This window comes from Drosophila bipectinata, chromosome XL, assembly GCF_030179905.1.
Source record: "Drosophila bipectinata strain 14024-0381.07 chromosome XL, DbipHiC1v2, whole genome shotgun sequence".
Taxonomy (NCBI): domain Eukaryota; kingdom Metazoa; phylum Arthropoda; class Insecta; order Diptera; family Drosophilidae; genus Drosophila; species Drosophila bipectinata.
In genome coordinates this window covers 16,194,099-16,216,343 of record NC_091734.1, presented here as the reverse complement: position 1 = coordinate 16,216,343, position 22,245 = coordinate 16,194,099, and the positions used below count along the sequence as shown (strand labels likewise).

At 43.0% G+C, this 22,245-nt stretch overlaps 1 protein-coding gene across 1 annotated transcript; it reads right to left on the bottom strand.

The window, feature by feature from the left end:
• Window positions 1–1,042: 1,042 nt before the first annotated feature.
• Window positions 1,043–21,319, bottom strand: LOC108119334 (uncharacterized). The gene is made up of 7 exons (XM_043211174.2): window positions 21,023–21,319; window positions 18,252–19,503; window positions 10,771–10,949; window positions 9,791–9,898; window positions 3,706–3,882; window positions 3,527–3,632; window positions 1,043–2,631 (listed from the first exon to the last, which is right to left on the bottom strand). Exons 1-7 carry the CDS (start codon window positions 21,317–21,319, stop codon window positions 2,525–2,527), a joined length of 2,226 nt encoding a protein of 741 aa, XP_043067109.1. The 3' UTR covers window positions 1,043–2,524.
• Between the last annotated feature and the right edge of the window lie 926 nt (window positions 21,320–22,245).

Here is a 22,245-nt window from a genome sequence, read left to right as displayed (position 1 = left end):
CTGACATTAGGTCAGGGAGCTACCTAGAAAAAGCCCAAAGCTTTGATGATTCTGATGTATGGTTGAAAAACAAAAGCGCGAAAAAGGCGACTGGATATGCTTCATGGATACTGGATACTCCTGGGAAAAAAAGGAAGAAAATTATGCAAAAATGGTTATACAATATATATATTATTATATTATAATATATTATACAAGGGTATATTGTAGTCGTGTGAATGTATGTAACATAGAGAAACAATCATCTCCGGCCCCATAAGGTATACTACATGTATTCTTGATCAGCATCAACAGCCGAGTCGATATAGCCTTGAAAAAAACTTTCAGAAACGACTATTTGTGGGAAATTTAAAGTATTTGATTGCTGAGTTTGCCAAGTACCATGCATGGAAATAAAAGCAGACTCATTCTTTATACCTAATTTTAAATGTAACATTTACATAATTATTAAATTTACAAATATTAAAGACATTTTTTGCAATGAAAAATATTTCAAATATGTAGCTGTTCATAATCCGTTCGTAATCCGTAGTCATAAGTATAATCCGTACAGCTTACTGGTGGGATTGGGTGGGCTCTAACAGGTAATATCAATAAAATTCCCATCTGTTTGAACTGAGACAGTATATTTTCAACCAATTGCTGCAATATGAGAGAACTGTAGTCTGGAGCCAGGTCGACCAGGCTCCATAAGATAATATATACAACCTGTAAAGTTTATAACACTCAGATATCAGAGATGTTTATTCCCTTGGGGACTTGATGCCTGCGGATCGAGAAGCCATTCCAGATAACTGGTCAATACTGGAAAAGTTGTTAGATGATTACTTACTTGTTTATATATGTGTCACTTCTTCTTAACGACGACGGGAACGATCCCTAAACCTAGAGTACAGCCAGAGTACAACCAAGTCTTTTGATTTTAATTTTTGATTTAAGTTTATTTTAGTTTGTTTTTTTCTATTTAATTGCTTACAACACTCACAAATTGCGGAGCTAATGTTTCGTTTTCCGTTTAATAGTTTTGATCAGTTGCGTTCAGTTCAATAAATAATAATGTAAATATCGATTTTGTTTTAATAACTTTTATTATTTCCATTCTTCTCCACCTCAGTGACTAGATCAATTTTTGAAACTTGATCCTGGTAGTTTTGTTTTGGGTTGTATTATAATAGTTCCGTATTTAAATATATATTTAGGAGTGCCGCAGAAATCGGATCGGAAACAGTATCGCATCCAGCACATAACTTTGCCGGGCAGGTGAGTGTCTCTGACATCGCAGAGCTTCCGTCGTGCCTCATATACGAAGATACTCGGAAGATTCCTTTGTTGGTAAAAAGGGAAGGGAGAAAGGACTGGATTCCGAGTCAGGGATCCGGTTCTGATTTCTGTGGCACCCCTTGTTAATGTATTTTATTGGTTTTTGGTTTGTTCATTATTTTTTTTTATTTTTTTTTTTATTTTATTCGTTTTCATTCATTTTATTTTAGTTTTTTGGGTTCGTTAGTATTACAATTAAATTTAACTCGTTAATGGATTGCTTAGCTAAAAAAAATCGTCTTATAGTTAGTTCGACACATCTTGATTTAGTTAGAAAGTTTGTAGTTTGAGTTGGTTGGAGGAGTAACGTGGAAGGGTTCTAGTGCAGTTTGCTTCGTCAGTGGTCGGCTGGGAGGAGGAGGACTATGTAGTTCATGTGCGGTTAAGCTCTAGTTAGTACCTATTGAGCAGGCAATGAAGAGTAGTTCAAAGCCCGGAACCGGTTTGTGGGAACCCATGTCCGGATCCTGAGCCTGGTGCCTGTGAGCTAATCCGAGCGGGTCGCCTCGGAGCCTGGGCTCTGACATTCAGAGGACTAAACAACCTGACTTACGCTATTGCTAGTATATAGTTAAATACGTTTGTATATATATATATATATTTATAATTATATTTATATTTGTATTTATATATGTGCATGATTTCTGCTTTCTTTAACATTATAATGCCACGCTAAAATTCAATACACAATTCGCTTAGATCCTATGACTAGTTGTCTATTACAATACCTTTCATTTGCAATTATTTACCTTCTACTCCGTATCTCCACCCTCGTCCCTTTCTCTCCACTCTCCTTGGATCCGAATAAAAAAAGTTAAAAAAAAAAACAATCATATTAACAAGTCTTATAAGTAATATCTCGACTAGAGCTGCAAACGCCAACGGACGATTACAATCTACGCCTGAATTAGTTTCAACCGAATGCAATTTAGTCCTTTTTCGATATGGATCTTGGGTATGGAAACTAATGTCTTGCTGGCTAACTGGCTGACTGGCTGACTGACTGACTAGGTGACTGAGTGACCAAGTGACTGACTGAGACACACACACTCTCTTATGTACATATATACACCGATATATGCATAGATATAGACAGAGACCTTTGTGGATGCTGCGGGACACCGTTTGACGCACTTGCCTTTAAAACACCGCACATCATCGGGTGAGTTGCGATCTTTTAAAAGAAGTCGTCAAAGGTTTTTGATTATGTCTGGTACTGCAGCATCGGAGCCGACAAGTTGGGATGATGCGAGGAGTTCATCCGCAGGGCGGACAGGCTTTTGTTGTACCATTCGTCCTCCGGTGACATTCCTGCAAAACAGATTAGAACAGAAGAGAGACCGGGGTCCGTGCTTAATGATGTGAATTAAATAATTTTTCCATGTATTTGCGACATATATTAAATCAGTTTACTTTGACGCTTTGCATTTCCCGAATGCGGAAATTTCCAGTTACCCTTCCAGATTTCAAGATGCTGCCCAGTCCTGTCCTGTCCCGTCCTGTTGCGTTCTACCCTGCCCTGCCTTACATGTCCTGCTCGCAACCGCCTCAAGACGGAGCCGGAAATTAATTTCACTGTCGAACCTATTCCTTTGGCCGGCTCCTTCATAATATCCGGCTGTCATGCCTTTACGCCCTTGCACCGTCTTCCTGCCCTGCCCCACTCCGTGAGTGCTTTCGGACAAATTTGGATGTTTCACTATGGTACATTTCCAGGGCGAAGTCACACAATATGTACGGCGTCTCAGGGGAGACGCCTGCCCTCCTTTGCCTGCCCTCCGATCAGCAGACACCTCGAATTTCGACACCCGAGCCGACGCCTGCAGCGGAAATTTACTTGGACCCACGGAAAAGCTGTCGAAGTCCCTTCTCGAGAGAGACCAGAGAGTCGCCCAAGACCGTGATTAAGCTCCATCCCGAGAGCTTAAGCTCTTCGGAACAGAGCGGCACCTCAGCTGATCGTGGAAGCTTTCGCCTGTGGCTCTGAGCCAGCTATCTGTCCACAGCTGTGCAACCCATCTTGCATTCGCTGTCGATCAGTGGACATGAGCAGGTGAATCACTTCTGAGCTCAAGGTTTTGTGAAAGTGTATAGTATGTAGTGGTCAGTGTTCGGTACTCATGCCCAAGAGGGCCAAAGCGATAAGTGTCTTGGAGGACTAGGCCTAGGTAAGTGATATTGTCCCCCTCATCCTCAGCGAACTTACCCATCGAGTCCTGCCGGACCCCGACAGACCCCATGTTCGTACTGTGGGCCATGGAGAACGGTTGTGTCATGCCGGGATACGAGGAAGCGCCCATTTGAAAAAGATCCTGGAAACGGGAATGGTGTTAGTTAGAGTCAGATTTCTGTCATGTATTTGGAAAAGCTTAAGCTCAGGCTCACCTGGGGATAGCGATTCATGGTGTTGTGATGCGGATACGGCTGGTACCCGCGGGAGACACTGTAGCCCTGGATGTTTCGCATCATTCCGTTGCAGGACGGGATCACAGACGGTGCCAGCGCCTTTTGCAGCTGCTTCTCCTGCTTGCGATACTTGGCTCGTCGGTTCTGAAACCAAACCTGAAATGAGGAAAGGGATATAAGTTTTTTTTTTTGGTCCTTTTTCGCCCTTTTTCGGCGCTCTTTAAGGCGCTTTCTATTCCAATTTGGATTTTCTTCTTGTGGCCCCGGGACTGGTTGGGATCTTAAAAGGGTGGGTTGTTGATGAGAAAAATAAGAAGACGAGACCAAATAGCAAAATCCCCCTTAGCCGTAGCAGTCCCCATCACCAACGCTGTCCCTCTGTCCCAATTCCAGGCCTCTGTCTTTGCCTCTGGCTCGGGACGTTGCCAACGTCTTATGAGTGAAAAAATCTACTAAATTGAAATTGAAAATAAGTTGACGACGCTGTGTGGTATAAGGGTCTGGCCGGTCCCTGCTCTCCGAGCGAGTGCTGGGTCGGGGAGGGCCAGTCCACTCCTCTTCTCAGATATTATTAAAGACGGTCCTCGTCTTGATGATGGGACCGGGCTCCTTGCGCGCAGCGTCCTGCCCAGTCCGCCCGCCTCCGATGGCAAAAAGAAATTGCCAAGATGAAAGCCGCGCTCCACCCCAGACAACGTGGCGGGTGAAGCGGGTGTGTAGCGGTGGGTGTAGTGTGGGTGGGTGTGTAAAAATTTCCGACATTTTGAAAGCTGCTCAGCTTGCTTTGAGTTACTTGCGAGTGGTGGAGGACATGGCCCGAGGGTCGGAAAGAAGTGGGATGACTGGATGCTTTGGGGTTGGGGATAAGGATAAAGATGAGGATGAGGCATGGGCGGTAATGGCGGCACCCAGACGAATCGAGGTGAGGGTGGCTGGTACTGGGGCTGGGACTGAGCTGTAGTGGCTGCCTGTGTTTCCTGTCGTCTTTTTCCTCGTTTTTATTTTCTTTTATTTATTTTATCATTATTATTATCTTTGTCCATGACTATGTATCTGTGTTCGGGCGTGTGGGTGTGTGGCTGTAATGTGTGCCTGTGTGGGTGACTCGCCTTTAAATGAGAAATGAGAAATACAAGCTGGCCCTGCCCGGTTTGGAGGGTTGTTTTCAGGGCCCTCTTTATGGCTCGGTCGGTATCGCTTGGTTCGGTCTGGTTTGGTCTGGTCTGGTTGGCTGCCAGCATAAAAATTCCAGCTAGGGCGCCATCACACACGTACACACAGATATGTACGTGTCCCTGGACCTGTGTATGGGCAAGGCGGCAGTCGGATGGGTGTGCTGCTAAATAATGCTCTTAACTATCAGCTATGTATGGGCTGTTTGGGCTCGGGGTGGAAATGCGTTATCTGAATGATTCAATGGTTCTCTGTCTATCTGTCGTTCAATTTCTAGCGCCTGTCTGTGCGCCGGTGTGTATCCCCTCGCTGCTGTGTGTGTGTGTGTGTGGGTCTGTGGGCGGGGTAACTCAATTAAGGATCCATTTGATGGCACACATACACATCCATCCCCAACACACACACATCCGAGAAAACAACAAACAACAATATCGAATGGAAATACACTCGAATTCAGCTAACTTTTCGCTCTGGCTCGCCTTTGATAGGCGGGACGAAGGACCCTGCCCCAGCCCCATTGTATCCCGCTTAAAGTCGTCGCTTTAAAGCGTGGCCTAAACATAAACATCTATTCTGGGGAGTAATTAGATGAATGAAAATTATAACTACAAATAGCCATGGTCGGGCAGGCACACAAACACGGAATACGGCTTCTACACAGGCACAAACCGGCCTGCCAGCCTGCATATTTCCAGCCGGAAATATGAAAATTAAACGTATTCAAATTTAATTTGCTCTCAGTATTTAATCAAATTGAGCCGCTGCCAACGTTTGTTTTTGCTCGGTTTTGGTTTTTTCCATTCGCTTCATTTAGAGCTTTTCCCTCAAATTTTGTTATGCTTTTTTTTTGCGCCGGTCTAACTCGTCGTGAGTAAGGCAGGATCTCTGGCTCACCAGGTTCACCCGGTGCGTTGACCTACAATGCTAAGTCCGGCTAATTGTCAGCTGACCCTTCGCCGAGCTGACTGCCGCAGGTGATTGCCGAAAAGTGCTTGGACTTGGGACCGGACAGCAACACACAGCGGCGATGGATGTTTACGTGACGACTTGGCATGCCCCTTCTGGCGCCTGAGCCTGGGCTGGAGGCTGAGCCGGAGTCGGAGCCTGAACCGAAGCCTAAGCAAACACAAAATAATAAACAAACACGCCGGGAAAGTGCAAGCTTTCAAATCGTCTCATGTTTCTTGAATGTCTCATGCTAGCGAATTACAATAAGCTGACAGTGCGTTTTCTGATCATTTAAATAGATGGCAATCCCCGCAAGGACAGCTGTCCAAGAACCCCGCAGATCATCGAATTCGAGTTGTTATCCTATTTCTGAAGGTGGACTTTAGTTGAGTTATTTAATGTTGCTAAATATTTTTATTTTTTTTTATTTATTGTAAAAGTTTTATAGACATGATCTAATATACCTTCGCCTTCCAAAGACCAGTGGTTTAATGCGCGAAATATTTTATAAAAAAAAACTATCCGAATCCTATGATTATAGTAGTCGGAATGGTATATGAAAAGTTTTTAATGGAATTCTAATCCTTTTCTTATCTTTCAGCCCTACCTTGGTGGATTCTGACTCCACTTGTCGCTTTTTATACCCTTGCAGAGGGTATTATAATTTTGTCCAAAAGTGTGCAACGCAGTGAAGGAGACATCTCCGACCCAACAAAGTATATATATTCATGATCAGGATCACCTTCTGAGTTGATATGAGCATGTCCGTCTGTCTGTCTGTTTCTACGCGAACTAGTCTCTCAGTTTTAAAGCTATCATCTTGAAACTTTGCACACACCCTTCTTTCCTTTGCACGCAGTATATAAGTCGGAACGGCCCGGATCGGCCGACTATATCCTATAGCTGCCATATAACTGATTGATCGGAAATGGTATAACTTTAGTGTTTTTAAAGTTAGAGAGTTCAACTTTGACATGAGAGCTATTTTTGGCAAAACATTACGACATGCCAAATTTCATAAGGATCGGCCGACTATATCCTATAGCTGCCATATAACTGAACGATCGGAAATGACCCAACTTTCGTGTTTTTGAAGATAGAAAGCTGTAACTTAGTACTGATTATATTTTTGGTCAGATAATCCGACCTACTCAATTTCATAAGGATCGGCCAACTATAGCTGCCATATAACTGAACGATCGAAAATGTTTTTTGGTAGAAATACCAACTTTGGTATTTTTGAAGATAGAAGTTTGGGACTTTTTTTTAGATTTTATATTATAATAAATTGGGTTATATTATTTTATTCTCATAAGGATCGGCCAACTGTATCCGATGTTTGCGATATATATACGGTTTTAACTGCAAGGGTATATGAACTTCGGCTCCGCCCGAAGTTAGCTTTCCTTTCTTGTTTTATTATCTCCAAGACTCCAAGACCCTATTGTGTAGAATTATTAGTATAAGGTGGGCTCTACAAAGTAGGCAATAGGTTTTGAAACTTTGGGTGTATTTATTGAGTATTAACAAATATTTCATGAAGGAAATACTTAAAATATTATGAGTATTGATTTTTAAAAATTCAAACAATTTTGTTGGGTTCATTAATTGCTTCTGTAATTTTTGTACCGATCTTTGGAATAAACTCCTTTCAAAAGTCAAGAGTTTCAAAACTATGGGAAATGTATATTTATAAAAGTTATACAAAACTTTTCTGACTGATTTAATTGGAGATATGGGGACTAACAATAATTCTCTAAACACTTTCCACAAAATCAAACAATCTTTTTGAAAATAAATTCAATTCTGTTAGATACACAGCTTCAAGTGCTGATATTTTGATTCCTGCCTAAGCTGGGGTTCATCATTTTCATCATTATTCAGAATTTGTACACATTTCGAACACATTGTTTCATATTTCTGTAACAAATCAATGAAATAATTGACTCTGAAGCAGTGCAGCCCGAAATTGGACAAGTGAATATTATTATGCACACCCCAGTAGTCGCACTCGGCCCTTGAGATACGTTTAGATTTTCCAGGCAGATGTGCCCGGCAACGCCCCCTTTCTGCCCAACCGCCCATCTAGTTGATTTCGCATCAAAAAGAATACTCGACAAATTTGTCAACACCAACAAGAAAACAGCAACATCATCGGCAACAGCCACAACGTGGTGGTGTGGCGAAGTTTGTTTTTGACGGTGCCGAGTGGCAGAGTCAAGTTGTGAGCGACGGCGCCGCACACTCGTCAAATTACAGGGGCGGGGGCACATGCCAGGACAGCGGAAAGGGGGTTGCACCGCCCGCCCCGCTCCCAAATAAATATTTGAACATTTGTCGGAAAATACGGTTAATGCTATTCTAATAGCCCGACGACGCTTTCTGGTTTCGATTCTGGTTCCCGGAGTGTAATTTTATCGCAAACTGTTGTTCCGCCCGGGGAGGGGGCAGGATGGTCGGGCTGCGGATTATGATTGCAAATTTTTGTTTATGAGGAGTGTATCATAAAGCAGACGCTAGGGCCTGCTTGGGCCCCTAAACGATGGGTTCCTAGCCAACCGTAATCGATCGGTGCAACACGAGCAGATATAAATAAAAGCTCAAAGTTCGCGTCGAGGTTTGTTTTGAAAAAATTAAAATTAGAAGAAGAGCCACTTGACAATCTAGATTCTAGACTCTAGGAGTAAAACTTAATCTAGCAAATTTCTTGAAAAAGAATAAGGTTTGGAATGTACCCCAATTGCAGATGGCCAAGCTATTTGAAACATTCTAAGAACATGGGTCTAGAAATTTTCTTGACTCATAACTTATTCTTTTAAAGTTTTTAAAGATTTTAATTATTTATCAGTTTAAAAGATCTACCTTATTTTTTGAACATTTGAAACCACTTCGTTCTTCGAGTAAATTTTATTTGATTGTCTTGAAATATGTATCTCAACACTTGGGTATTAAATAATTTAAGTTTAAATTAAATAATGAAGAACTAATATTTAATTAAATGAAGATTCAAAAATGTAAAAAGATTCCATTTTTGCAAGAGAGTAGTCATTTCCTTGCACCTCCCTATCCTTCTAGGTTGAGCTGATCATCTCAGAGACAACAAGACATATATTCGTATGGAGACTCTTGATATCAAATATATCAGCTATTTCTTTTTTTTATAAATATGCAATTCTAGTTATGTAACTAGAATTGTAGCACTATTTCGAGTGCTATTTTATTGACGATCCACTTATTTTGATAATCAATTCCCCAATTGCTCTTTGTAAAGCCACTTCAAAGGAAACTTTTCATGAAAGGCACTTGTTGGAAACACTTTCTAAAAACCCCGTAAAAACGAACATAATGTCGTGTAACTCAACACCGCAATCCCTGATGCATTCAACCCTCCGGGAAGGTCCTGCGGAGCGGAGTGGCAGTGGCAGTGGAGTGGAGCCACACGCCGCATTCACTTGTCTAGCAGTCATGATAAAACTATAAATTAATTTTACAGCGGCGCACTTGAAAGCCTGAAAATGTACAGGGCAGAGTCAACGAACCAAGCCCGGGCTCAAAATCCGAGTTCAGAGTCCGCGATACCCGGAGGGTCTGATCTGGGCCGGTCCAGTACGGCCTGGCCTGGCATGAGCACTTGAGAGCAACACCACTGGGAAGCAGTCGCTCGGAATAATCGCTCGATAATCGGTGACTTGGATCTGATCAGCAGGATGTAGCGACCACCGACTAGCGACCACCAGACGCAGGCATGGATCTGCGATGAGGAAGCGTGGTTGGAAGCCCCCCGCCCTCTTCCCGAGTCGATTTCTATTTGGCGTGAACAACTGTTGAATTTTAGGTAATTGGCTACGTTCAAGCAGTCCAGGGGGGTCCGGAGGGTGTGGTTGGACGCGGGATGGGGGGTGGTACTCCGCGGAGCTGTCATCAATGGAATGGCTTTACTCACTTGAATCCGCGCCTCGTTCAGCTTTGTAGTGCGCGCCAGCTCTTCGCGGCAGTAAATATCCGGATAATGCGATTTCGCAAATGCAGCTTCCAGTTCCGCTAATTGTTCCTGAAATTAAGCGGATTGTAATTAGGCTAATTTTTTAGGCAGTACTTTCCTGTTCTCTTCTTGTTTCTCTGTTTTATTGTACGTTTGCTGTTTACTTTTGATCACAAACCGAAAATCACATATCTACCAGAAACAAACTATCCTTTCTTCGCTTTTATACCTTGAAAAAATACTGGTCCAATAGAACAAAGAAGAAGGTACAATGTTTATTTTTTTAACATATGTACTAGCCAGGACAGCTAGGAATTTTTAAATATTGCATTAAAAATATTAAAAACCTTCTCCTTTGAGTTGATAAATGTTCATTTGTTTCTTTAAGAAGCCAACAATGAGGTTTAATTGCTTCTGATAAACTTGTAGGGTACCTTTGTATAGCTGTGATTTCTTTGTCCTTATATGATACTACCCCTAATATTTGTTCAGCTTAAAATAATGGATTTATTAGAGACTCTTCTTGGAGAGCTCGGCAAGCTATGGTCATAATCAAGATTAAGAAGATTATGACCCCAGGGTTATGTTTTGCTATTGAAATGTTGCGTCATGGCACCTTATTAGTGAAATGGAGAAGGATTAACGGAAGGCTCTAGCTGGGCCCAATCACTCATACTTGCTCGAGCCTCGCCCTCCAAAGGGAGGAAATTGGCGAGTTCTCGTTCTCAAACTGGACACCAAGCTCCCTTTTGTTGCTGGCCTCATGCTCTTGTGGCAGCAAAGTTTTAATTACGAGTAACCTTCACGAAATCTAATTAAAATTTCTCCGACAGGTCTCTGGGACCGCCAGGGAAGTAGGGAGTAGGACACTGGGTAAAGGTGTAAGGTGAACGGTGAAAGGAGAAGCGAGAAGAGAGAAAGTAGAGAGGCGGGAAACTGACCTGTGTGAATGTGGTTCGATGTCTCCGCCTGGCTGGTGTGGGGCAGGATGCTGTGGTTGGGGTGTGGCCGGCGTGCTGACTCAGCGTTGATAATCCACTTCCTGGCGATGTGATGCCTGTGGAAACCGTCGAGAGGCCGCTGTTGGGTTCCGGCTTGAGCTTCTTGAAGGCTCCCTCTGCTGCAAAGACACCACATCGGGGTTACTCAGATTCACATTAAAGATTTAACGACCGGCCGGTGCCAGTCACTACGCCTGATTAATATGCGGGAAACGTTTAGCCAAAAGCCCTCTGTCCCACTCTGCTCCCCCCGCCTCGTCTGTGACCCCGTCGACCTTTTGACCCTTAAAATGTTGCATAATTGCCCAGGAAACAGTAACAACAGCAACCTCAACCGTCAACATTAGAGCTGCGGCCACAAGACGCTGTGCTGGCATCTATTGTCGAGGCTCGGCTGACGACCTGAAAAAGCTGAAAAGTTCTGGGACCGGCCCGACACTTGGGTCACGTTGCCATGGCGGCCATACCGACCATGGCGGCGGCGATGGCGGTCGCATGAATATGCAATATGGGATAATTTATGCAAATTTCAGCCACATTAATCGAGGCAGAGTACCTGGGTACCAGGACGCAGGTCGCAGGTCGCGGATTGCTGGTCACAGGGTGCTGCTTCCAGACAGCCCAGCAGTCGGTCCCAGCTCATGATGTCATTTGCCAAACGCGTGCCAAAAGGCGGCAAATTATGGGCAAATGCCAAAGGTTAAAGTAGGGGCGCAAAATGCGGTACGCAGGACACGGGGCATGACTTGGGGATGTGGCTGCTTTGGCGCTTAATTGGCGCGCTTAGCTCGTTAACGAAATGTAAACTATGTAGAAAATGCTGGATGTCGCCGCACTAATTGGTTTATACACAATCTCCGTCGATACCTAGTCCTGGTCGAAACGAGGCGAGTACTGTTATTTATGTTTAGTAAGCCTCCCCTCTCCGCCTCTGCAGGCCCTAGTCTAATGCAATTGACCTTGCTGGATGTGGCTTTGTGTGGGCCAAGCTGCTCCGGCCCCGGTTGGCCTGCCTGTCGGCTGTTGCACAACCAAACAAGGTCAAACAATCCTCGCCAGTCGCCGCCGCCAGTTGCACGTAGAAAGAATTATGCAGATGCAGATTAAGGCTTTCCGCTCGGGCGAAGGATAAACTTTTCTGCTAACCATGGCACGTCATTGGTCATCCGATGCCCAGGAGTGAAGTGACAGGGCTATGTGCATCCACGAGAGGGATAAATATACCCCGTACTCTCCGAGTACGAGAAATATGCCTTATCGAAAATATTTACATGTAACAGAAAGCAAGGCCCAAAATCATAAAGTATATTATATTTTTCCTTGATCAGCATTAAAATTCGAGTCGTTCTAGCTATTTCATAAAGATTCTATACGAGAGGGGTCACTTACGAAAAATTCTTAAACACTTTCTATACATTTTTATTCTGCTGTTTATATTCTTTCTATTACATATCAGAAGTCTACTTTAGAAGAAGTAAAACAAAAAATATTCTGAAACCAATCAATATTTATTATTTGTCTGTTAAATAATAAATTAGTTTTTCTAAAGACACGAGAGTGATTTTAGATCATACAGCCAAACAAACTCTACTTTAATCTTCATCCTTTTTATTTAATTTTAAGAATGTCAAAATTGATCACAACATATACATATGTATATGCTAGTCGCATATATGTACATACCTTAGAAATTATTGGACTAACAGTAACAGTGCATCTTTAACAAAAATTTATTTTTTTGTTAAATTATTGCGAAATGGTGTTAATCTCCATAATGTCTACAGCTTTATCCAGAGTCAAAGAAGTCATAAAAATAAGTTTAAGATCACCTTACTATTTGTAGAACTAACACAAACACCTATGTATCTTGGCATTAATCGACTTGATTTCTATCTCTTAAATAAGAAAGACAGGATGGCTATAGTCAAGTTTCCCAACTATTTTATACCCCGTAATCATCTCTTCTACCCACAATTTAACTAAACTTTATTGTTTAAACTTTAACGGTATAGATTCAGCAACAATTTTTTTTTCATACTTTTGCGCTTGGGCGAGACAAGCAGCCCGGAAACAGGGAAGGGAAGCAGACTAAAAAGTCTATAACTCTAAAAATTATCCGATTATTGGCTGCTTTTTATACCCTTGCAGAGGGTATTATAATTTTGTCCAAAAGTGTGCAACGCAGTGAAGGAGACATCTCCGACCCTATAAAGTATATATATTCTTGATCAGGATCACCTCCTGAGTTGATATGAGCATGTCCGTCTGTCCGTCTGTCCGTCTGTCCGTCTGTCTGTCTGTCTGTCTGTCCGTTTCTACGCGAACTAGTCTCTCAGTTTTAAAGCTATCGTCTTGAAACTTTGCACACACCCTTCTTTCCTTTGCACGCAGTATATAAGTCGGAACGGCCCGGATCGGCCAACTATATCTTATAGCTGCCATATAACTGATTGATCGGAAATGGTATAACTTTGACGTTTTTAAAGTTAGAGAGTTCAAATTTGACGTGAGAGCATTTTTTGCAAAACATTACGACATGCCAAATTTCATAAGGATCGGCCGACTATATCCTATAGCTGCCATATAACTGAACGATCGGAAATGACCCAACTTTCGTGTTTTTGAAGATAGAATGGTGAAATTTAGTACAGATTCTATTTTTGGTCAGTTGATCCAACCTACTAAATTTCATTGGGATCGGCCGACTATATCCTATAGCTTCCATATAACTGAACGATCGGAAATTACCCAACTTTTGTGTTTTTGAAGATAGAAGTTTGGGATATTTTTAGGTTTGGTTTTTGTATTATATTAAATTGGGTTATATTATCATATTTTCATAAGGATCGGCCAACTATATCCGATGTTTGCGATATATATCCGGTTTTAACTGCAAGGGTATATAAACGTCGGCTCCGCCCGAAGTTAGCTTTCCTTTCTTGTTTAATTGTAGATTAGCCATTGCAACAGCTTGGCATAAAAACATTCCCAGTTTGGCATACCCAAAAACATTAACAAACTGGCGCTGACATCAGATTTCTGTTGCGGGGGAAGCATTTGGCAAAATTAAGACATAAACTTGATCTGCGCGGACATCATACGATTCAAAGTTCCAAATCTGATAGTTCTATCTTTTATAGTCTTCGAAATCGACGTGTTCAAAATTTTAATTTTTTTAAAAACCTTCCAGTACTTGTACAAAATTTTGCCGTTTAAACAAACTTGAACTGTGTGGGCATTGTAGAAGTCTCCATGCCAAATCCTATAGCTATATTTCTTGTAGCTTCTGAGATCCACGCGTTCATACGGACAGACGGACATGGCTATATCGACTCGGCTGTTAATGCTGATCAAGAATATACACGATTCACATGAGCCAACATCGTTCTAATCTCCTTATATAGTATTTAATTCTATAAGCTTTGGGTTCTGTTCTCTCTATATAATATTTAATTCTTGGTTTCTTATTGATTGGAATAACTGTCACAGCCATGGAATTAATTAAATGACTATACCATACTACTTTGTGTCCTACATATAAGGAAAAAAGTCGAATGATTGTATGTAGACTACTTTTTGTCCCAGAGTGAAAAGTATAAGTGAAAAGTGAAAGAACTAATCCTATGTTTATACCTAGATTACTTTGTGTGTTCCGAAAATGTCCGGTCACATGACTGATTTTCGTTCTATGTACAAAAAAGATAGTATAAGAACCCGAGTTCGATACGAAATAGGATGTACACTTAGTGGATCCTTTGTGTCACAGCGAATAAGCCAAACTAATAAATCATATAGGCGAAACTAACACATCGAATAAGTACATGTGAACCCATTTCGTTCTATGTTAAAAAAATACAATAAGAATACCGCATACAATACGAAACAGGATATAACGGACTCTTCATGTCATAGAAAATAAAGTAAAATAACATATCAAATAAACCAAACTAACATATCGAATAGGAACATGTGAACCGATTTTTTTTTTATGTTGAAAGTATTCCTTCGTGTTATAGCGAATAAGCCAAATTAATATAAAGAATAAGCCGAACTAACATATCGAATAAGTACATGCGAAACAATACTATAAGAATAGCGAATAGAATACGAAACAGGATATCCGATTTAACGGACGCTACGTGTCGTAGAAAATAAACAAAACTAACATATCAAATAAGCCATACTAACATATCGAATAAGCGAAACTAACATCTTCGTTGAAAACATACTATAAATATATCGAATATGATATCCTTTGTGTCATAGCAAATAAACCAAACTAACATATATCGAATAAGTCGTATTAAAAAATCGAATACGCGAAAGTAACATACCGAATAAGAACATGTGAACCGATTTTCGTTGTATGTTAAAAATATTTTATAAGAATACCGAATACGACACGAAACAGGGTATCCTACTTAACGGGTCCTTCGTGTTATAGCGAATAAGCCAAATTAATATATCGAATAAGCCGAACTAACATATCGAATAAGTACATGTGAAACAATACTATAAGAATAGCGAATAGGATACGAAACAGGATATCCGATTTAACGGACCCTACGTGTCGAAGAAAATAAACCAAACTTACATATCAAATAAGCCATACTAACATATCGAATAAGCGAAACTAACATCTTTGTTGACAACATACTATAAATATATCGAATATGATACGAAAAAGGATATCCGATTTAACGGACCCTATGTGTCATAGCAAATAAACCAAGCTAACATATATCGAATAAGTCGTATTAAAATATCGAATACGCGAAAGTAACATACCGAATAAGAACATGTGAACCGATTTTCGTTGTATGTTAAAAATATTTTATAAGAATAGCGAATAGGATACGAAACAGGATATCCGATTTAACGGACCCTACGTGTCGTAGAAAATAAACAAAACTTACATATCAAATAAGCCATACTAACATATCGAATAAGCGAAGCTAACATCTTTGTTGAAAACATACTATAAATATATCGAATATGATACGAAAAAGGATATCCGATTTAACGGACCCTATGTGTCATAGCAAATAAACCAAGCTAACATATCAAATAAGTCATACTAACATTTCGAATACGCCAAAGTAACATCTTTGTTGAAAACTTACTATAAGTATAACGAATACACTACAAAACAGAATATCCGATTTAACGATTATAGATTATCAAAAGCGAATAAGCCAAAAAATAAGTCGAATAAGTCAAAGTAACATTCGAAAAAGTCAAACTAACGCTTTGAATCAGCGAAACTAACATATCGAATAAGTAAACGTTTACCCTAGGGCATGGAAAATACTAGTCATATGACCGGATTTTCCATCTATGTATAAAATTTAAAAAGAAAAAAAAACATATAAGAATGTGAATGATCCAATTTAAAGGATGATTTCGTGTCATAGCGAATAAGCCAAACTACCACATCGAATAATTAAGTGTGATAACCACAAAGTGATAAAAGCTTATGTTACCCTATTTCATTCCAGTATGTAACTCAATGTTACTAATTTTATTAAATTGTTACTAGTACTATTATAGAAAACAGTATGTGCTAAATTTTGTTAAATATATACTTACTTCAAAAGTTAATCTGTATGTGTTTATTTTAAGTTTTGTGTCATTTGAATTAATATTCAAATAAATAAGATTTCAACTTATAAAGCTGACGGTGGTTTTAAGGAACCATATGTTTCCCTGTCCATAAATATGTTTGATATCTGTATGTATATATAAACATCTCACTTAACTCTTAATTAGCTATTTTAAAATAACTGTGTAACTAATAATAAAAACCGAATCATTTTTGACCTCTTGAATTAGCTGATTTCTTAAGCTCATATGCAAACAGACCCTCACATTGAAAGAACATTTTTCAGAAGACGATTTACGGGTTGTTAAACCCATCCTTTCATTGAAAACCTTTTGGGATTCAGAATTCTGTTTAAAAAAATTTTTTGAAACCTATAGAAAATTTATATATGACCTTCTAATTATGACCTTTTACATGACGATTTTGATAGTTTTATTGAAATACCGACGGCAGAGCAAACTTTATTAACTCGATTTAATATATCGGTGTTCAATCAGGCGTTAAAGTGTTTAAAACGGTCGTAATATAAGTATTAATATTTTTAATTTATTAATTTTTTGATGAATTATTAGTCAGTGCGTGGATATACCCTTAGTGAGGTGGTCTTTGGAGAAGAAAAAGAAAAGGATTGTTTATCAATACTCCTGGGTTTTATTTACTATTGTACAAGTATATCGAATTCGTGATGTGGTATGTATGGTATGTAACAGTTAGAAAGAATCCTTTTCAACCCAATAAGGAACATACATATGTTTGCACTACATTCTTAATTAAAACCAACACTAGATGATCTAGCCTTTTCCATCTGAGGGTCTGTCAGTCTATAAAAAATTACATTTTTCTTAAGAATCAATTAGGAAAATCTTTCATTAAGATCTGAAAAAATTCATTCACAAAGATGTAAAAATAGAGGTGTACTTTGTATCACATAAACTCGTGGAACTTTACGATAGCCATTCTTTGAGTAACTTTCCTTTATTAATTCGTATTGTTAGCTTTTCTAGTTATATTGTTAGTGTTGTAGTACTTTTTTAGTTAGGTCTAGTAGGTTCTAAAAGGGTGAGTATGGGTTCGTTTTTTCCTCGGCTTAAATTTTGGGAAATATTTTCAGCAATGTACAAAAAATACGAACACTCTAGAATACTATACAATATTTACCGACATAGAGCAACAGTCGGTAAACGGACGAGACTGTATCTACTTTTTATGTGACTGTAAGCCATAGTGTCAAAACTTAAGCAGTTTGACGTAATGTCTTCATAACTCCGATTGAGATGAAAAACTATACATGGGCCAAAAGAAGAAAAGAGTGAAAAAGAGAGATGTAATGGTTATGGTAAATAAATTTTAGTGGCATCACCTAGGAAATAGAATGATTTCAAATATGGCTATACACAAAGTGTGATATTGAATAGATCATGTGAAACTCTGAAGGGGCCTACCAGCTCAGCTGCTCTACCCCCCATTCCAAAATACAATAATCCTCCAGTGGGACGGGAGAAAGAAGAATGCCAGGATGCCAGGCGAAAGGCACAGAGCACAGAGACCACCGGACATAGGACACGAGACAGCCTAGCGATAAACCCACAACAAAGAGCCCACAACACAGTAATAGGAATCCGTAAATGAACAGCAACAAACAAGCAAAAGACACAGGAAGAGAACAAAGGATAGAGGAGAATAACAAAAGACACAAAACAAGGACCAAGAGCAAAGGCAATGGCTGAGCCCTAAAGGGTTCGGGTGTTAAAGGATAATTCCCAGATAATAGACGTGGACGTTGTGGTCAGATTAGGGGCGATCATTCACGGGCACTCACCCGAGATTGTGTGGTCGGAGAGGCGCGAGGGCGGCGTGTGCGCCGGGGTGTGGTGGTGTGATGACGAGTCCATTCCGGGAGTGGGCAGGCCCGAGTAGAGGGCGCTGAAGTCCTCCGGCGTGGTGCTGCACTTGCGCTGGTGGTTAAGCGACGAGGAGGACGACTTGTCCAGCGTAGTGATCGGGGAGCGGGTGTCCTGCACCGAGCTGGCCAGGCTGAGTAAACGGTTCTCGTGTGAGCCGCCGATGCCCATAAGCCGCTGGTCCTGGAACGACATGAACTTGGTATCCTGTGCCACGCCTCCGTGCTGCATGCTGGCGTGGTCCTCCAGCAGTCCCTGCTGCAGGCCCAGCAACCCGCCCACCAAGTTCGGACGCAGCTCGTCCATGCTCAGCTTTCCCGCTTGCCCGCCGGCAGAAAAGTTCAGCTGGCGGCTGAAGATCGCCGGAAAGATGTTAAACTGCTGCGAGTCGGCGCTCGACTGCGGACTAAGTCCCAAGCTGTGGGGCGTCACGTGCGGAATGGAGGCGACAGCAGCTGCGGCCGCTGCAACGGCGGACACGGATCCAGCTCCGGTGCCCGTCCCGGCCGAGCTGGGTCCGTTACCGATCAGCAGGGTCGGCGCTCCGTTGTTGATCAGCTGCTGCTGCTGCTGTTGTTGCTGTTGTTGTTGCTGTAGCGGCGCGGCGACTCCCACGCCCGTCGGCAATTGTTGCGTCTGCTGGGGCTGGGGTACCTGCTGCGGCTGCTGGTGAGGCACGGAGACCGACGGCAGCAGTCCGTGATGGCCGTGCGCTACCGCTAGGGCCTGGGCGTGGCCGTGGGCGTGACTGCTGTGGACGTGCGGATGGGTAAGCGACAGTGTGGAGCTGGAGCTGCTTCCGTTACTGGCACTGTTGCCGCTGCTGGCTACAGCCTGTTGTTGCTGCTGCTGGTGCTGTTGCTGTTGGTGTTGTTGCTGCTGGACCGCTGAGTTGTTGCTGTTGTTATTGCCGCCGACGACGACTCCTCCAGCAGCTCCTCCTCCTCCACCGCCTCCACCACCGGAACCAGGGCCGCCGGCACAACTCTGATGTTTGAAATCCAACTTGTGGCCGGCGTAGAAACGCTGCGTATCGATATACGTCTTGAAGAAGTCGAGTGAGTAATCCAACTGGAAGCTGTCTCGCGGCGAACGCGTCCCCGTTGCGTAAGCGAATTCGAACTGGGCAGGCTCTAAGCCTAGACAGGGGAGCTTGCTTCCTGCCGTCGGCTATCCCTTCAGTTAGTTTTAAACTTCTTCTTTCCCCCAATGAGTCACCCAAAGTGTTTCTCGCTTGGACTTCACTGATTCTCGCACTCGGTTAGCACTTTTTCAAGCTTTCTCGTGGTTTTTCTAACGGTTATTGTTGGTGCGGAATGTTGCCATCCCTGTGGTCAGGTCACTTGAAAAAAAACGAACTCGGTTGGTGAACTTCACACTACACATCCAAATAAAAAAAAGAAATCCCGTTTCCGTCCCGCTAGTCCTTGGGTCTCCTTGATCTCTAGTGGGGAGACTGGCGAGAGCGAGCACCGTTACGCGAACTTTTACCGGGATCCGGGACCGTACACCGTGGGTGTACCGTTGGGACAAGAGCCGCTGGTGCAACTGTGTGCTGCTGCGTTTTTGTTTTGCCCGCTTCCGTCCTCGACTTGGCTTCGCCGTGACAGTTGCCGTTGCTCCTCTCGAGCAGCAAGAAGGATAATAATGATAGGACGACGAGTAATAAGGAGGAGAGCGCACGGCCGAAGCACCGTTTTCCTGTCGCTTGTTAGTGGGTTGTAGTTGAGAGGCGACGGGCGTGTGTACACAATAAACTAAAAAACTTCACCGCGCCCTGACGTACAATTGTTTCGTGGTTGTTGCTGCTGCCGATGCTGTGTAGTACTTCAAATCTGTCGCTTTGTTTTGTTGCTTTCAAGTTTGTTGTTTTTCGCCGTTTGTTTTTGTCTTTGTTTTCACTGCAGATGGTTCACGCACGCACGGTGATACGTATTCGCGGCCGATCAAACTTAAAATGATATACAATTTCAAGCAACATACAAAATTATAACGAAATTAAGGATCATGTGCTTGCTAACAGAGACGCCGACGTCGACTTCGCAGCTCGTCCTGGCGGTTCTCGTTGCCAGTGGTTGCTTCTGCTGCTGCAGATGTTGCTATGTTGCCGCTGCTGCTGCTGCGGGGACAATTGCGGGATGCGCGCGAACGATTGGTGGTTAGCACTGGCTCGGTGTGCGTGTGGCTCATGGGTGTGCGTCTGCGTGCGCCTGTGTTTGTGCAGTCGTGACCACGAATCGTTAGTCGTACTAATAACTTAAAAAAAATAATGGAACTCCAGCGTGTGTGTGTGTCCGTGTGTGCGTCTCCCCATGGAGAACAAGTGTGACAGAACGACAGCAGCAGCTGCCTGCCCGCTCGCGCACCACTGCCACTTGCCGTCTCGCTTTAACTTGTTTGGTTAATTTCGTTAGTTCATGCCGTCGCCATTGCTGTCCTTGCTGCTGCAGTCGAAGCTGTCGCCGGGACGTCGCCTACTCGTTTGTTTTGCAGCAGACGAGAGACGACATTCGAAATCCGAAACTCCTGGCTGTGTGCGAAGGGGCTATGCCAAATCCCATGTCGGCCTCTGTTTATTTTCCTTGATCCATTGGCCATGTTCCGTCTCCAGCTCCCGCTCCCGCATCCGCTCTCTCACGCGCTCTAACCACCGGTCCTTCCTCGCTGCCACTAACAGTTATTCCATTACCCTGGACGAGCACACTTCCGGTGACACACTTTCACGGTCGCCAGGCCAGAGAAAGCTTCCCGGGGCAGCCCCTCGCCCCAGCCGATCGATGGAGAAGCTCGCTCGACGGAGAATTCCTGCAGAGAACATATCGGACCAAACGTCCGGGCAGCCAGCCACCGCTCCACCTGTGCGATTCAAATAAGGTGCCGGAGCTGATGTTGCGCCGGTTGCTGTGAGCCGACTGAGGCGTTGCCAGAACGAGACGCAGCGAGTGCAGTAACGGCGCCAGACAAGGACGCCAGTAGCGCCTGCCATGCTGCCCACATGGTCGCCATGTCCTGACTGCACCACACACTGGTTGTCTCGCTCGAACACCCGCCCGCCTGCGAGAGCAGGCTTTGGCCAATCGGCAAGCAGCAAAATGGAGTCTCTGCATTGTTGTTGCTGCTGCTGCGCAACGAATTAGTCCTCGTTAAATGTGTCGACGACAGCGCCGGTTATTGCGACGACGACGACGGCAGTGGCATCGGCTGTGACTGCGACTGCGGCAAGTTCACCGCGGCGCTGTTGCCAATTTTCTTGCCATTTTCTTTCATCCCGCTTGCAGTTGCGCACCGCGCTCCACCCGTCCGTCCGTCCATTCACCATCCAGTCGTCGTCCTGCCAGTTGAAGTCCTTCCCTGTATCTCAGTTATCCTTAAAGCAACACTCTCAACTGAATGTACCCATTTGTTTGGCTGTGGCTCGATTCTGACGCCGTCGCTGGTGTTGCCTGCCCCGGCAGCTGCCCCTTCCCGCATCCCCTCCGCAACAGCTGTAAACGGCCTGCAATGGGCCCAAAAGGGCCACTTGTCATATCTTTCCCGTTGCCAACAACAACGCCCCTTTGCCACAGCTCGAAATGATTAAAACTTTCTCCCGAACCAAATACAACAAATAAGGATCCAAAAGTTTAACCCGGCACATGGCCAGACACATGGGCGGAAGCTCTGCAGCCAAAGGATTCACTCAATGCCCTTTAAGGAGCGATCAAGCGTTGCTGGCTCGCTATTTTCTAGAGGCTAGAGTGAGATGGTGGAAGAAAGAGTAGGTGGGTTTAAGGAAGAAAGGAAAAGCTAGGACAGCAAAGGAAATCCAAGGATTTCCCAGAAAGGAGCTGTTATGTAAACCAAACACTGTTGAAAAGGGGACAACTCTCAAGGCTTCGAATCAAAGAATTTATATATAAAAAGTATAAGTAA

Excerpts from the sequence above, each read along its gene's own strand:
- LOC108119334 (XM_043211174.2), bottom strand. The coding sequence starts at position 21,319 with ATGGCAGGCGCTACTGGCGTCCTTGTCTGGCGCCGTTACTGCACTCGC. Across the intron at positions 3,883-9,790 it reads TGAACGAGGCGCGGATTCAA|GTTTGGTTTCAGAACCGACG; the intron begins GTGAGTAAAGCC and ends TCCTCATTTCAG. Across the intron at positions 3,633-3,705 it reads CCATGAATCGCTATCCCCAG|GATCTTTTTCAAATGGGCGC; the intron begins GTGAGCCTGAGC and ends TCCCGTTTCCAG.